The following is a 16,240-nucleotide window of genomic DNA, read 5'->3' on the forward strand; positions in this document are numbered from 1 at the left end:
AATTTGGACTCTTCTCCCTTCTACCTGTTAATTAATTAAACCCTAATAAGACTAATTAATTAATTAGAACCCAAGTGGACTAGATTAAGTAACTCAAATCCAAATTAGGTTCAAGTCACTTAAACTCACAAGGAAGCCTATATAAATCCTCTTAGGGGTTTATGGCTTCAATTTGGTGCTCTTCGTTTTGAGATTCCAAAGGGGAACTTTAACTTCCCTTTCTAGAGAGGAGACTATCCTTCTCTAGTGCTTATATCCATGAAAGAGAGTGATTTGGTGGAAGGTTATTTAGTTGACAAGACTTGTGATTCACCCTACATGACTTCATATATGATTGAAATTGATATGAGAACATCAAAATTATAGGTTTGATATTTATTCTCTCTAGATCTATATTATTTATGGTTTAATTATCATATTGTTTGGTTGCGATTAGATCTAGGGAGTCCTAGGATTGGTAGCATGCATCCTAAGTGATTCAGGGTTGGGAATGAAGAGATTTAGGGATTCCCTACATGTAATATGTGGTAGAAACATGATAATGACATATGGATGAAAAATGGAGAGCAAGACAAATTTTTAAAATTTTCTTGCTTTAACATATCTTGAGAAATGTTTATAAAATAGAAATTAAAGGAATTAAAGTTTGCCTTTTATAGTTTGAGCATAATGTAATGAATGGATTCACTTGTGCATTGTTAAGAGATTGACCCTATTATCTCTCTTTTTAACTTATTGCCCATTCTATTAGATGGTTGAGACTAAGTCACCGTTGCCTTCTATTTGCCCCTTCATAGAAAGGATAGGTATCTTGTTCTTTCATCCTTCATATGTCCTCAAGAGGTATAAATATATATCTCATCATCATAATACTTCATAATCGTGTGTGTGGAATCAAGATACTACCATTGCGTAGAGACCATGGATAGACATTTGTTAGGGATATCCATCCTCTCAAGGAGCTATTCCACGTGTCAAATATCTATGGGGTCCCCCCATGATATATGTTTGGCTAGCTTGAGGCTAATGTAAGACATATGTCACACCCTACTTCAAATGACCCTCCTCCCTTAGGCTTATATAGGGAGCATGAAACTTTTAGAATCTCTTGGAGGCATCCACTAGTGGAAGAGTGTGGAAGGTTTTAGAGATGCCTAGAGACGTCCACACATCTTTACATTAAGGTGGAAGGCATAAGAAGAGTAAGACATCCTAGAAAGTTCCAAAGACATCATGAATATACTTGTACATATATAGCTTGTACATAGTTTTTGTCTATGATGTTTTAGAGAATTCTTGATTTGTAAGAAACCCTCAAAGGTTTCAGAGAGTTTCTAAGGTGTTTATAAATAGGTGAGGACCTCATTTGGCTAAGACATCAAGCAAGTGAGCTTCCAAAGCATTGTAAAACATCCTTTGTGTAATAAAAACTTCTTTTCCTTAAGTATTGCCTTCGATTCTCTTAGCTTTCAAGTTGTGTGCCTAACTTAGCCTAACTAGCTAAGTACGAGGGGAAGGTTGACTTAATGACGTCAAGTGTCTTGAAGTTGTCTAAGTAATGCGCATGAGCTTAGGAAAAGCCTAAGTCTATGACACATAGCTAGCTTCTTCAATCTCTATATCTTTCTTTCTCTTTTCTTGTATTGTAGTGTAATCTTAGTGCTAACCTTAAGAGTAAAAATGAATCTTTTTAAAAACCCATATTTGATATCCCTTTTGATTGTAGGAAGAATGAAGTTAGTTAATGGATGAGATTGCCACACATCTCCATAGAGTTGTAGATTGAAGACATGGAAAGAGGGTTTTGTTGGAAAATTATGTTTCAACAAATTTACTCACATATTCTACCTCTTCTTAATTATATTTATCATTTTGAATAATGGGCTTATAAGTTTCATATAAAAAATTAAACATCAACTCTTAACTATTGCTCCATGAGCTTCTCATCATCGAAGTTGAAAGATTGGGCTTGAATTTATACCTTACATGAATGATTGTGAGGTTATGTTATTTTCTGAAAAGATTTATTTTAAATTTAAATAGTGAAACATTCTCTCAAAAAGAAAATTAAATAAAAGAAAAGTCTTTAACTTTCAATTATCTTGTGAATATGCAATCAAGTATATCATAAAGTAATTCTTTTTTGACAATTAATAGAAGCTTTGTCCGAAAAGGGGAAACCTAGGGGAGGCCCATTTCTTTTCGGCCTTTCCGACACTCAAAATGGGCAGAGTAAATTGGACTTCAGGCCACAGTCTTGGAATATTAAACTGGCCCAGCCTTGATCAGCAAAGCCTGTAATTGGGCCGGACTGCCTAGGTTCATCACTTCCACAGAAGAAAGAGTCCAATTTCGGGTCGTCCCTCTTCGATTTCCCGTAGCTGGCTTTTTTTCCTCGATCTCTCCTTTCTTCCTTGCTGTTCAGATGAGCTCCCACCTTTGGAAGTTAATTTAAGTATCAGGTATCGCAATTCTCTTCCATCAATTACATCAGCACCATTAGATTGTTATCTCTCCACATAGATCTGAATCAATTCGCTCCCTCCTCTACGACACCATTTGGTGATCTTTACAGGAGAAAAAGCATAGGATCCATGGAGTGGGCGACGGTGCAGCATCTGGATCTGCGCCATGTTGGCCGAGGTCAAAAGCCGTTGCAGCCGCACGCGGCCGCATTTCATCCAAGTCAGGCACTCATTGCCGCGGCCATAGGAAACTACATCATAGGTATGACTCTAATTTTCTTTCACGACAACCCATACACAGAACACTCCTTCACCGCGAGATCTGCCGTCGCTGATTTGGTCCTAATGCTTATATTCTCAAATTCATGTGGGCTACTGAATAATTTCTTTGTTTTATAGGCATTTATTAAAACCATTTCCTAAATTCTCGTGGTCAATAGCAATTATCTTTTATTGTGTTAGCGTTATTATTTTAGTTAGATTTCTTATTTTTTCTGTTATTAAGAGACTTTTAGTCTTTGGCAGCACCTAAGTTAATGCTAGTCCTAAAGCTTTTATTTAACCTTCCCCTGGCATTCGCTAAGGAGATTCAAGTGCCCCTTATGTTTTTATTCTTTATGCAGAATGTCTTGCTAGGAGTATTTCCAAAATTTCCAAGGAATCATAGTCCTTTTTTGCACGAGTAGAGCAGTTAGAAAGAAAAAACGTGTGTTGTTATGGTTCCAACATGCATTGGGCTTTCCCCAAATTCCATACTTGTTTTCTCTGTGCTCATTCCAGATTAACACCCAGGCATTGTTGATGAATTGTTCATGAATGCATAGGATAATAGGAAAATAGGGGGAGTTGATCCTATTATTTAAGTGGTTGAAGTATCATATCTCTCTAGTAGTTTGCATTTTTGGACCAATTTCCCTTAACAGAAGAAGGAAGAAGAAAATTTCATGTTATTGGTTGATTGAACTGTTGCACCTGTGATTTTCATTTGAGTATTAATCTCTAAGATTTTGCCTTTTACACTTGAGCTGAATGATATGGTGGATAATTATACATTGAGTTAAATGATATAGTGGATATGTTTATTAACTGGGCTAATCCTATATAAGCTAATTGCTCATCTAACACTCTAATGTTGATGTATTTTATAATACAACAAAGCTGTATGAATGGATGTAATTTGTTAGAGATAGATGATGTAAGGTAACTCTTGTTACCATTGCTCCTTGTTGATGCCTGAAACCTATTAACAAGCATGTGGACAGGATTGCTAGGGTTTGACATAGCAAACCCAAAGAACCTGAATTGCTATGGAACTATAATTAGGGATATTTAATTTTTTTTGCCTACCAAAAAAAAAAAAAAAAAAGAAGTTTTTTGGCATCTAGTTGTTTTCTCAGGACTGGAAAAGTCACATATGTGTCTCACTGTCTACTGTAAACAATTGTCTGTTGAGTATTACTGTACATTCAGAAAATTTTTCAACAAATGCACACAGAGATCTATGCGTGCATCCTTGCTTTTGCTGTTATAAACAAATGTGTCATATGATGATCATTTTTTTTTCTTTGGTATGCAGAATTTGATGCACTTACCGGAAGCAAGGTGTCTTCCATTGACATTGGTGCTCCTGTTGTCCGTATGTCTTATAGTCCTACAAGTAGTCATGCTGTGGTTGCTATTCTTGAGGTTGGTTCTGTACAAAATACTTCTCCTTTTAGGCTGTTTGGATTATATTAGGCATCTAGAAGTCACCAAAGGTAGAATATGTTTGATGGTTTTGAATGCAAATATTTGTGCTTCTGAGTGTCTACAGTTGAGATATTTAAAGCACAATAGTTTCATTGCAAACAGAGGGAACTGTAGCCACATTAGCTGTTTTTTCTTGATTTCCATGAAGTTGTTGTTGCAATCATCTAATATGAGACATAGTTCTAGGCTAATTCTAGTCATTACATTACATGCAATTAAAATTTGATTTGAATTTTTATTTTTTGGATAAAATTTGCATTTTGTGTTGCTTTGTAGACATTATTGTTTCACTAGTCATCTTTTTTTTTTTTCCTTGTAAACAAATATTTTCTTTTTATGGAGGTTGTGATTATGCATATATAACTACTTAATTGTTTCATTCTATTTGTCTTTCTATTAGTGGGATAGATTGTGACCAAAAGTACCAAATGGTGAATCCATGTGCAATGGAAGCATAAGAGGCATGTTTAAAAAAAGAAAAGCCAAAAAGAAAAGGAAAATGAAGCAAATAGAAACCAAAAGACTATAACAACTCTAAACAAGATAAACCATAAATAAGATAAAAAAGGGCACCTCCTTAGACCATATGATGAACCCAAGTGCTTTGGAGGTATGCAAGAGACATGTTAAGCATAAGGAGCCAAAAAGAAAAAGGAAAATGAAGCAATAGAAGCCAAAGTACTATACAACTCCTAAAACAGGATAAACCTTCAATGAAGTTAAGAAAAGAAAGCCTCCTTGGACAATAAAAGACATAGACCGAGAAATAAGGATTGCATATCCTTTCTTTCAATCTACTCTCTGAATTTAACACCTATCTAATATACTCATGTCTTTCCTTCCAAATGCATCTAGTAAGACATAGGGGAGCTTATTGTCGCAATGTCCTTTTTTTCATATTGAACTTTCCATGCTAACTAGAGAACAAATCTTTTTCTGGTTTGGAAAGATCCAAGTCACACCAACATCTTAGGTGTGGGTGACCTTGGCTCTCTAGTTGCGAAACAATGATCAAGAGATGGTTAGTTGTGTCCTCCTGTTTGCAAATAGTGCACATCCCAAATAGGTCCTGATACAAAGAAGGGCACCTTTGAAGGAACTGTTAGATCTTGGACTGCATAAATCGGGTTTCCACCCTCAAGCTAACGCCTTGGAGTGGGATTTTGGTTGAAATGTCTCCTTTTGAGTTAAGCTTCCATCTTATAATATCCACCCTTTCTTGATTAACTTTGAGGAGTAATCATGATCATTAGAGCAGTAACTACCCCAAATTCCCAACCATTTATGTTTCTAATAAAAGGTAGAGGTTAGCAAATCCTTTCCTTTAATCTTACCATAATCCATCATTGTGACACTTTTGTTTCATTAATAGTGAATAGTTATTGAAGGAAAAGTTTAGCGTTCTTCACACCTTACCATCTCCCACTAAGAAGCAAAAGAACATGGAGCAACCTATTCAACATGTCTTTGTACTCTTTCGTTATCCTTTGTTATAAACCTGTACATTGCCATTGATTTAGCATCGTGCGGAGTTGATGATTCTCCATTCCTGTGAGGCCACATGTCTCGTGTCTCCATGTGTTTGCCATACATTTATCTCTAAATTGCTTCTTGAATTATGTTAGGGTAGCACCTTAGCATGGATGCCTACCCAATGCCCAGGTTAAGTGCTAGTAAGCTATGTGATCAGACTAGACAAAAAGATACCTGGGAGGTAGGCACACTTTGGCCATACCCAGTATGACTATATAGTTAAATCATGAAGTGACTTTTTCCTTTTTGGCAACCCCTATTATAATAAAGAAACCTTCAATGGAAACCTTCAACATGATGGCATAATGGAGCTCTCCTGGAAGTGTTGGTACAGGGTGGAATCGAAGCCCTTTGAGATTTTGAAGGAGATGGTTAAAGGCAAGGAAGTTAGTCTACTTGTGGAGAAGGGATGACGTCTTTCCTCTTAGGTCATCAGAGAGGCCTTGCTATGTTGTTGAAGGGGGTTGAACTTTGCTGTGACAATAATACCATAAGCCTTTTTGAGTGGAGTGAAAGGAAGGGGTAGAGTTTTTAAGCTGGAACTTCAAAGCAATAATGCATGTAGTTGTTTGCACCGGTCTGTATTGTCGGTAGCAGGGAAGATATTCTCCTTAATCTTTCCAGGAGGAAGGGGTATTCTAGGGGGTTGGAAGACTTTGACAAGCAAATCGAGGAGCATCAGTGTTGCTCTAGTAACCATTCTTGTGAAGATGCCCTGGGGGGATGTTCATCAACTGAGTGGTGTGCAGAAGAGACCCCTCTCAAAGGTGTCTTTTATGTAGTGGTGATTCCAAAGGCAAGAGGGAATTGGTTGAGGTAGTTTGGATCCAGCACAGGAGAGGTGCTTCTTTGCCACCTCTGACAGTAGTACCAAAAGCTCTTTAGGATGGAGTGGAAGGAAGAGAGGAGAGTTTTTTAAGCTGGAACTTTGAAACAATAATGTGGGTGGTTGTTTGCAGTGGTCTGTATTGTCCATAGAGGGGAAGAGATTCTCCTTAATCTTTCCATAAGGAAGGGGTATTCCAGGGGGTTGGAAGGCTCTGGCAAGCAAATTGAGGAGCATTGTTGTTGTTCTAGTAACCATTCTTGTGAAAGCCCTTCGGTAGGATGGTCATCAATTGAGAAGTGTGTGGAAGTGGCCCCTCTCAAAGGTGTTTTTTGTGTGGATGTGGTTCTAGAGGCAAGGGGGAAGTGGCTAAGGCAATTTGGATCCAGTGCAGAAGAGGTGCTTCTTTGCCATCTCTAGGTGGGATGATTTTTTGGTGACATATTCTTCACCAAAGAAAGATTTTCCTTTTCTTCTCCAAGATGTGGGTTCCCCCATTTTTATTGAGGTAAGGTGTATTAGTTTTGCTAAGGTAGTAGGGGTCCCTTTATTGTTTATTAGGCCAAAAGAACTGCCCATACTCTAAAGGATTCTCCTCAAATTGTTGAGGTAAGGGTTTCTTCCCTGGTCTGGCCTCATTACATGGCCATCTCTTAATAACCTCCTCACACTCCCTCTAAATTGCCCTTTTTGGTTGTAGAACATTTATGCTATTATGCTTGCTTGTGATATAGAGGGTGTCTAGCATGAACTTGGTGGCTAGATTAGAAGACTCACTTAGATGGGGATAGATGTGTATCAAGACCATGTCAATGAGATAGAGACAAAAAGGGACCTGTCAGTACCTGAAGGACACATGTTAATGACAAAGTGTAACATGCTATCTTAGGATGATCTACAGGCCTATACTTCCTTGTTCCCAAGGCTTTGCAGGCCTTAATTGTTAGGTGTGTACCAATCTGCTAGCCTGTTTGGTTGGACTCCTATATAAAAGGCCCAAGAGGGCTCATTGATGGTACAACAACTCCAGAGCTCATAAGCCCTTATTCTGGACACCTTTGGGTATTCCCGAGTTCTCTTCTTGGGGCTTTGATTCCTTGGGTCTGCCGCCTCTCAATTTGCTTTACTTTTCTCTCAAACCTCAACATCCCACCATCCACATGGTTGGGTGACCTCTCCTCCTACTAAGCACCTTACCCAAAAGATAGCTTTTTATTATGTATTGGTTTTTGCTATGTCAGAATGGACCATATTTACATGATTTCACGTTTTTCTTTTTGTTGTCCATTTCTTGATATTTCATTGTCACTTCAGTTATCACCAGATGTAAGATTGTAAGTCATGGGTATTAAGTTTCTTTGCAGTATGTGGTTATTTTGAAAATTCTTGTTGTAATAATTTTTGTTGAATTTTGTTTCCTGACACGAAACATGGGATGAAAAATAATAAGTTCTGTATGTTAGATTGACTATACACAGTTTATATAGGAGATTACAAGAGAAGAAATAGGAAACAAGAGACATAATAGGAAACTAACTTATTCCTAAATTATAAAACTATCTATTTACAGAAATAGGAAATTAACATAATAGGAAAATAATTCTTCTATTCTATTTACAGCTCAACACTCCCCCTCAAGCTGAGGAATAAATGTCTTCCATTCCCAGCTTGAATACAAGATTGTGAAACATTGAACTGTTCAACCCTTTTGTTAGGATATCGGCTAATTGATGTTCTGATGGAATATAGGACATACACACTACTACTTATCAAAAAAAAAAAAAAAAAATAAGACATACACACTACTCCTTCCTTCAATTTTTCTTTAATGAAATGCCTATCAATCTCAATATGTTTTGTTCTATTGTGTTGTATAGGGTTATGAGCAATATTGATAGTTGACTTGTTGTCACAATAGAGCTTCATAGGACCATCCCACTTGATTCTCAAATCATCTAGTATAATCTTTAGTCAAAGTAGTTCACACAACCTTGAGCAATGACCCTAAACTCTGATTCTGTAGACGACCTTGCTACCACATTCTACTTTTTACTTCTCCATGTTACCATATTACCTCCAAGAAAAGTACAATACCCTATAGTTGATTTTCGATTCACTAGGGAACCTGCATAGTCAACATTGGTGTATGCTTCTAGAGCAAGAGTATTGTTCTTCTTGAACAAAATTCCTTTCTCGGGGTTGCCTTTCAAGTAATGTAACACCCTGTAAGCAGCTTGAAGATGAGGTTCTCTTGGATCATGCATGAATTGACTGATCACACTCACCGAGTAGGCGATGTCTGGCCGAGTGTAAGCAAGGTTTATGAGCCTACCAACCAGCTTCTAGTACATTCTTTTATCCACCACTGGTTCTTCTTTATCTTCTCCCAACTTGTGGTTTGGATCCATTGGGGTAGAGACTGGTTTACATTCAATCTTCTCTGTTTCTGCCAATAAATCAGTCACATACTTTTGTTGAGAGATGAAGATCCCTTGTGTGGAATATGCCACCTCAATACCGAGGAAGTACTTCAGTTTCCCTAATTCCTTTATCTCAAACTCCGTTGCTAATCTCTGCTTCACTTCATGCTTTTCTCTCTCATCATTTCCAGTCACTATGATGTCGTCAACATAGACTAGAAGAGCAGTTACTCCCCCTATAGCCGAGTGCTTAATGAAGAGAGTGTGGTCACCTTGACTTTGTTTGTATCCAGATTCTTTCATGACTTTTGCAAATCTTTCAAACCAAGCCTTAGGAGATTGTTTTAGCCCATAAAAGGGCCTTTTTCAACTTGTATACCTTGTTACTTGTGTTTCCCTCAAATCCCAGTGAAATGTTCATGTAAATCTCTTCATCTAAATCACCATGAAGAAATGCATTCTTAACATCATACTGTAGGAGTTGTCAATTGTAGTGGGCAGTCAGTGACAACGGGATTCTTATAGTATTCAGTTTTGCAACTGGAGCAAAAGTCTCCTGATAATCAACTCCATAAGTTTGAGTGTACTTTTTGGCTACCAATCTTGCTTTATGTCTCTCAAGAGATCCATCAACCTTATATTTCAGTGTGAAAATCCACTTGCAATTAACAATGTTTTTCCTTTTCGGTCTTTCAACAATCTCCCATGTTTTATTCTTTTCTAATGCATTCATCTCCTCTCTCATAGCATCCTTCCACTCTTTTTTTGTCAATGCCTCAGAAATAGTGTTAGGGACGATAGTGGTGTTTAGACTCACAATAAAATTCTTGTGGGCTGGTGATAGGTGCTTAAGAGACACATAGTGTGATAGTGGATAGAGTGGTCGGTTTGTGCATTCTCTGGTGCCATTTCTGACAGCAATGGGAAGGTCTAGGTCTAGGTTGTCTGTTGAGTCAATGGAAGTTTCACCAGGTTGTGTATGTAAAGGTGGGTCTGATCTTATCGTGATTTCATTCCCAGGGTCTGAGTTGGATTCTTGGACTTGCTTTTGTTCTAGAATGACCTTTTCCCTTGAATACATCTTAGGAAACTATGGAAAATTGCGAGTGACACTGGCTAGAATAAGGGATGACACGGGTTCGGTGGTAAAATTGGGTGACTTAGGTGTTATTGACTCGGATGACTCAGGTTCTTCATCACCATGGGTTAAGACATGAGGAAGGTCAAGAGGTTCAAAGGACTCACAAGGACTGTCTTCCATAATTGAAATCTCCCCCTGAAGAGAGGACTTGGGGAAAAAAGGTTTATTTTCTGTGAAGGTGACATCTATAGAGATGTAAAATTTTCTGGCTGAGGGATTGTAACACTTGTATCCTTTTTGAGTGGATGAGTAACGAAGGAAGACACATTTTATGGCTTGGGGGTCTAGCTTGTCTCTATGTTGGCTGTGGACATGAACAAATGCAGTGCACCTAAATACCCTAAGAGTGAGCCCATTTGAGGTTCTGAAGTGTGGATAGAAACTATTAAGTATCTCTACGGGGCTCTTGTTGTCTAGCACTCGTGAGAGAATTCTATTTATCATGTATGCGGCAGTAATAACAGTTTTCCCTCAATAGGACTTAGGAACATTCCTTTGAAAGAGTAAGGCTTGGGTTGTGTTGAGTAAATGCCCATTTTTCCTCTCGGCTACCCCATTTTGTTGGGGTGTGTTAACACATGATGAGTCATGGAGAATGCCCTATGTTTGAAAATAGGGTGACAAAATCCTGTTGAAGTAATCTCTAGCATTATCTGTCCTAAAGCTTTTTATTTTAACCCCAAATTGGTTTTGAACCATTAAGTGGAAATTAGGTATAACAATGCTAACATTAGATTTTTGTTTAAGAAGAAAGATCCATGTAACCCAAGTGCAGTCATTAATTAAGGATACAAACCAACGAGCCCCAAAAACATTAGGTATAGTCGAAGGACCCCATATGTCACTGTGAATCAAATGAAAAGGATGAGAACCTCTTTTATTGCTAATAGGAAAAGATACACGAGTATGTTTTGTCAATTCACAAGTTTCGCAATGAAACTCAAAAATATATAATCCTTAAAACAAATGAGGAAACATGACCTTTAAAACCCTAAAAGATGGATGACCTAGACGTAGGTGATACAACTAAATGGTATCTTTATTTGAGGAACTGAGAAAAGACAACGACAAATTATTACTAGTTTTCTGAGATGATTCAAGGTGGTAAAGACTGTTCCTTTCCTTAGCAAGTCCAATCCTCCTCCCTAAGCCTTGTTCCATAAAAACACAATAAGAATGAAAAAAAATAGCTTAACATTTAAGATCATGGGTAAGCTTTTGAATGGAAAGAAGGTTGGCTGACAATTTTGGTACATGGAGGACATTTTTAAGAATAAGGGTAGGTGTGATGTATATGTCTCCGAAACCTGCAACGGTAGCTAAAGAGTCATTGGCCACTGCAATATTCTTGTTACTTGGGCTTGGGGTATAGGTATGTAAAAGTTGAGATTTGGAGGTCATATGGTCTGTGGCACCGGAATATATTATCCAAGAGTCATCATAAACCCTGTGTGAGGCATTTATGCAAAAAGAGAATGAAGGTGTACCTAAAAGAGCCAAAGAACAAGTTCCAGTAGGTTTGTCAAGGAATCCCAACAAGCTTCTCAGCTTCTCCATTTCTTCACTATTGAACCTGTCTGTTGCTGAATTTTCCTCAGTTTTGGGCTGCTCTGCCATCTGTGCTTGAGGCCTTTGCTGCTCTTCACGGTTTCCCCATTCACGACTTGGTGGTTTACCATTCAGCTTCCAACACTTCTCTTTTGTGTGCCTTGGTTTCTTGAAATAGGTGCACCAGAGATTGTCTTTGTTCTCCTTCCACTGATTGTCTCTACCTAAGTGTTTAGGCAAATCATTCTTTCCTTGCTCTGAATATTCTGTTTTTGCAACTAAGGCTAATCCATCCAAGGTTTGTGGTTCAAGCATAACACTCCTTTGACTTTCCTCGCCTCAAATTAGTGCCACCACCTCATTAAAGCATGGAACCTCCTGCTTGCCAAGAATCTGGATTCTCACTTGATCAAATTATGGGTTAAGCCCAACAAGAAAATCATAGACTCTATCTTGTTCAATGAAATCCTTTAGAACAGCGGCATCCTCAGGACATTTGGTTTTTATCACCCTATAATGATCAAGTTCTTGCCACAAAGCTTTCAATTGATTAGCATAATCAGTAACCGTTTTACTTCCCTGTTTTGTAGCAATCGTCTTCACCTTAACCTCATATACTTGAACCGCATCTCTAGCTTTTGAATACGTCTATTGGATTGCGTTCCAAATATCCTTAGCCGTAGCCAAGAACATTCATGTGTTGCTAATCTCAGGAGTCATAGAATTCCACAGCCACACCATAATCATAGAATCTTCTTCATCCCATGCTTCAAAACAGGGATCTCCTAGTTTCGGCCCTGTACCCATAAGATGGTTGATCTTCCCTTTCCCTTTTAGCACAGTGCGAACAAGTTGAGACCATTTAAGGTAATTTTTTCCATCCAACCTATACGCAACTTGAATGTTTTGCAATTCCCCAGGTTGTTGAGATCGAACAATCTCCTCCGATTGTGCTGTAGTAGTCGTCTCTACAACCTCCGACATCTTCCACGAAAAAAAACATGATCTCTTGGGAATTAAGGCAGATTGCGAAACAAAAAAACCAACAGCAATGAAGGCTGGTAAAAGAACACGTGAATAAAAAAAATCCAGCTATGAAGGCTAGAAAAATGGCGATGAAGGCCAAAATGATGCCCAGGTCTTAAAAACCTACAGCTCTGATACCATGACACGAAATATGAGATGAAAAATAATAAGTTTGTATATTAGATTGACCATACACACAGTTTATATAGGAGATTACAAGAGAAGAAATAAGAAACTAACTTATTCCTAAATCATAAAACTATCTATTTACAGAAATAAGAAACTAACATAATAGGAAAATAATTCTCCTATTCTATTTATAGCTTAACATTTCCTCCTTATGCAGGTCAATTTTTTATGTTTATTTTAATGTATTTTGTTTTCCATTTTCAGGACTGTACAATTCGGTCCTGTGATTTTGACACTGAGCAAACATTTGTGCTGCATTCACCTGAAAAGAGGATGGAACAGATTTCTCCTGATACAGAAGTTCATCTTGCTTTGACACCTCTCCAACCTGTTGTGTTCTTTGGTTTCCACCGAAGGATGAGTGTAACAGGTTTGATGTTACTTCCTATAGTTATCATTCACTGAATAGTTTTGCAGTTATGGTTGTTAAATTTTGAAGTTTCTGTTGTATCAAGTACCTGTGTTCTTTATGTTTTTGTGCCTAGTAGTGCTTCTAATTCTTGAATTGTTTCACTGCATGAAGTTGTTGGAACTGTTGAAGGGGGGAGAGCACCAACAAAAATAAAGACAGATCTGAAGAAACCTGTTGTCAATCTTGCTTGCCACCCCCGCCTTCCTGTCCTGGTAACATGTTTAATTTGGTTGAGATTGTCCTATTTAGCACCGGATATGCATGGTATCTTAAGTGTGCAAACCTTTTGATTCTTGCGCTGATGGATACGTTTAGCAACTTTTTGCCTTTCATTTTTCAGTATGTAGCTTATGCAGATGGCTGGATTCGAGCTTACAACATTCAAACATATGCTGTTCATTATACACTACAACGTGAGATGGGTGTAACACTGTCTTTTTTGTTGAATATTTGACAGTTTTAATCCCCTTTTAACATAAAATTTCTCCTTCTTTTCTCCTTGTTCCAGTTGATAATACCATTAAGCTCATTGGTGCTGGTGCCTTTGCTTTTCATCCAACTTTGGAGTGGATTTTTGTTGGTGATAGACGGGGTACACTACTTGCATGGGATGTATCAACTGAAAGACCCAATATGATAGGAATGTAAGCTCTTTATGGTTATCTTTTCTTTAGTTGTAAAAGCATGTGATTTCAGAGTTTTCTGGTCATTTCTATAATAATTGTTATAATATTCTTAAAATCCAAATGTTTGGTATTAATTAGAATGGTAAAATAAGAGGCTGATAGGATGTCTATCAATTGGTTCCCGGTTTTGCATTTCCAAAAAGAAGTATTATTAGAGAAATGCGTAAAAATGTGAAATAGGAGAAGAAAGTGAAAATAAAAGATTGTATAAATGGATAAGCTTGTGTCATCTTGTAACTACCCCATTTCAATTATGGCAAATGCCCAATGGCTTGGTCCCGTTACCTTACAATTGTGCCATTTGGCATTGGCCCCATTACCTTGGTGCTTGGTCCTATTACCTTGGTGCTTGGAACTATTACCTTGGTGCTCAGTCCTATTACCTTGGTGCTCATTATGATGATGATTATTATTATTTTTATTTTTATTGTTATTTTGGGGTCCATGGTGCAGCAACATATACATGGTGTATACATTTGATACTCACCAAAGGAGACTATCTTCCTAGTATTATTATTATTTTGGGGTCCATGGTGCAGCAACGTATACATGGTGTATACATTTGACGCTCGCCAAAGGAGACTATCTATGTATGCATTTGACGCTCACCAGAGGAGACTATCTGTGTGTACATTTGACACTCACCAAAGGAGACTATCTTTTCTAGTAATCTTATCTTGGAAACTAATTAAATCACCAAACTTGAAGAATTTTCACATTTAAATTCCAATTGCCTTTAGCTGTATAACACCTAAAAACCACATTACTCTGAATACACATACAAGATCTTAAAACACTCTTCCTAATTCAAAATGAATCATAAGATAGTTTGTCCTACGTAGGCTGCTTCATTTGGTATACCATTTCTTTAATTAGAAGATTCACTTTTAAGATTTTATTTAATCCCACAGTCACATTGCTGGTTGCAACTGAATCCAATCCACTTCTGGCCTCTGGAAGCATTCTATTCTTTATTCATTAATCATTGATAAACAATGGAGTATGTGGTATTCACTGGACATAAAAAGCACCCTCTTGAGTAAAAGCCTCCACACAAGGGTTACCAGGAAGAGGATCTTGATATGTATGAGCTATCAGTCTTTATGCAAAAGAATGCTGTACGTATAACCTAAAATTTTCTTGCCAACCTATTCAAGGCTGATTTCTAGATGTCAACAAAAAGATTGCTACATGCATATTTTATCTTTTTTGGGCATATGGAATTGAACCTGCAACCTTGCCTATCGCTACTCCAACCATTTCCCACCTAAGCCAGGACTCAAGTGCCTACTTATGTCATATATATTTTGCTTGACTTTTGTAGGATTTGCACTTAATATTTCCTTAGATTTCTGACATGCATGATTGACTAATGACATTAACAATTTTGATGACTATCTTGCAAATTTGCACTGCTCTTTCTCTTATGCTTGTAGTAATGTACTATGAGGCCATGATTTTAAGTGATATATGACAGCTGGTTTCTGAAATTTATCCACTGAATGTGGGAGCTCAGATTGATTATTGTGATGGATGAGCTGGGTTTTTTTAATGGGTGTTCTTGGATGGGTAGGTCTTATCTTCTTGCAGGTTTAAGATGTTTTTAGGTATAGAGCTGTATAATATCTAACACAGCTTCTAAATTCATTGCACTTGCTTTACAATTTCATGCATGAGATTATTGGTTTTCTAGAAAGTTGTGATTTTTCTACTAAAATATTTTAATTCCATGTTTATCAGTGTAATCATCATTGTTTTTAGGAATTGACATTCTAATGGTTCATTTCTAATTGCTTTTCAGTACACAAGTTGGCTCTCAACCAATAACATCAGTTGCTTGGCTCCCAGTGCTGCGGTTACTTGTCACTCTTTCCAAGGATGGAACTCTTCAAGTGTGGAAAACACGAGTGATGCTTAATCCAAATAGACCTCCTATGCAAGCAAATTTCTTTGAGCCTGCTGGTTAGCTGATTTGCTTGACTCTTTCTGCCTTTGCTATCAAAAAAATGATTCTTATGTGGTGAAATTTCTAGGTACATATGCTGAATTTCACTTTGTGAAAACAACTGTGGTTCACATATTTCTCATGTTTCATTCTGCAGCAATTGAATCAATAGACATCCCTCGCATTCTATCTCAGCAAGGTGGAGAGGCAGTTTATCCCTTGCCACGAATTAGAACTATAGAAGTTCATTCAAAATTGAATTTAGCAGTGTTACTGTTTGCAGTTAAGTGAAGCCATTTA

The 16,240-nt window shown here is 37.5% G+C and overlaps 1 protein-coding gene across 2 annotated transcripts in view; it reads left to right on the forward strand.

Moving 5' to 3' along the window:
* Window positions 1–2,320: 2,320 nt before the first annotated feature.
* LOC100263199 (uncharacterized) overlaps window positions 2,321–16,240 on the forward strand; it is a 49,477-nt gene continuing 35,557 nt past the window's right edge. For both annotated transcript variants that reach the window (XM_059738450.1, XM_059738451.1), the window contains exons 1-9: window positions 2,321–2,462; window positions 2,576–2,727; window positions 4,042–4,151; window positions 13,102–13,267; window positions 13,421–13,521; window positions 13,650–13,722; window positions 13,818–13,953; window positions 15,797–15,957; window positions 16,098–16,222. In XM_059738450.1, the coding sequence (XP_059594433.1) occupies window positions 2,595–2,727; window positions 4,042–4,151; window positions 13,102–13,267; window positions 13,421–13,521; window positions 13,650–13,722; window positions 13,818–13,953; window positions 15,797–15,957; window positions 16,098–16,222 (1,005 nt within the window). In that variant the 5' untranslated portion in view covers window positions 2,321–2,462; window positions 2,576–2,594. The remainder of the gene's footprint in view (window positions 2,463–2,575; window positions 2,728–4,041; window positions 4,152–13,101; window positions 13,268–13,420; window positions 13,522–13,649; window positions 13,723–13,817; window positions 13,954–15,796; window positions 15,958–16,097; window positions 16,223–16,240) is intronic.

This window comes from Vitis vinifera, chromosome 7, assembly GCF_030704535.1.
Source record: "Vitis vinifera cultivar Pinot Noir 40024 chromosome 7, ASM3070453v1".
Taxonomy (NCBI): domain Eukaryota; kingdom Viridiplantae; phylum Streptophyta; class Magnoliopsida; order Vitales; family Vitaceae; genus Vitis; species Vitis vinifera.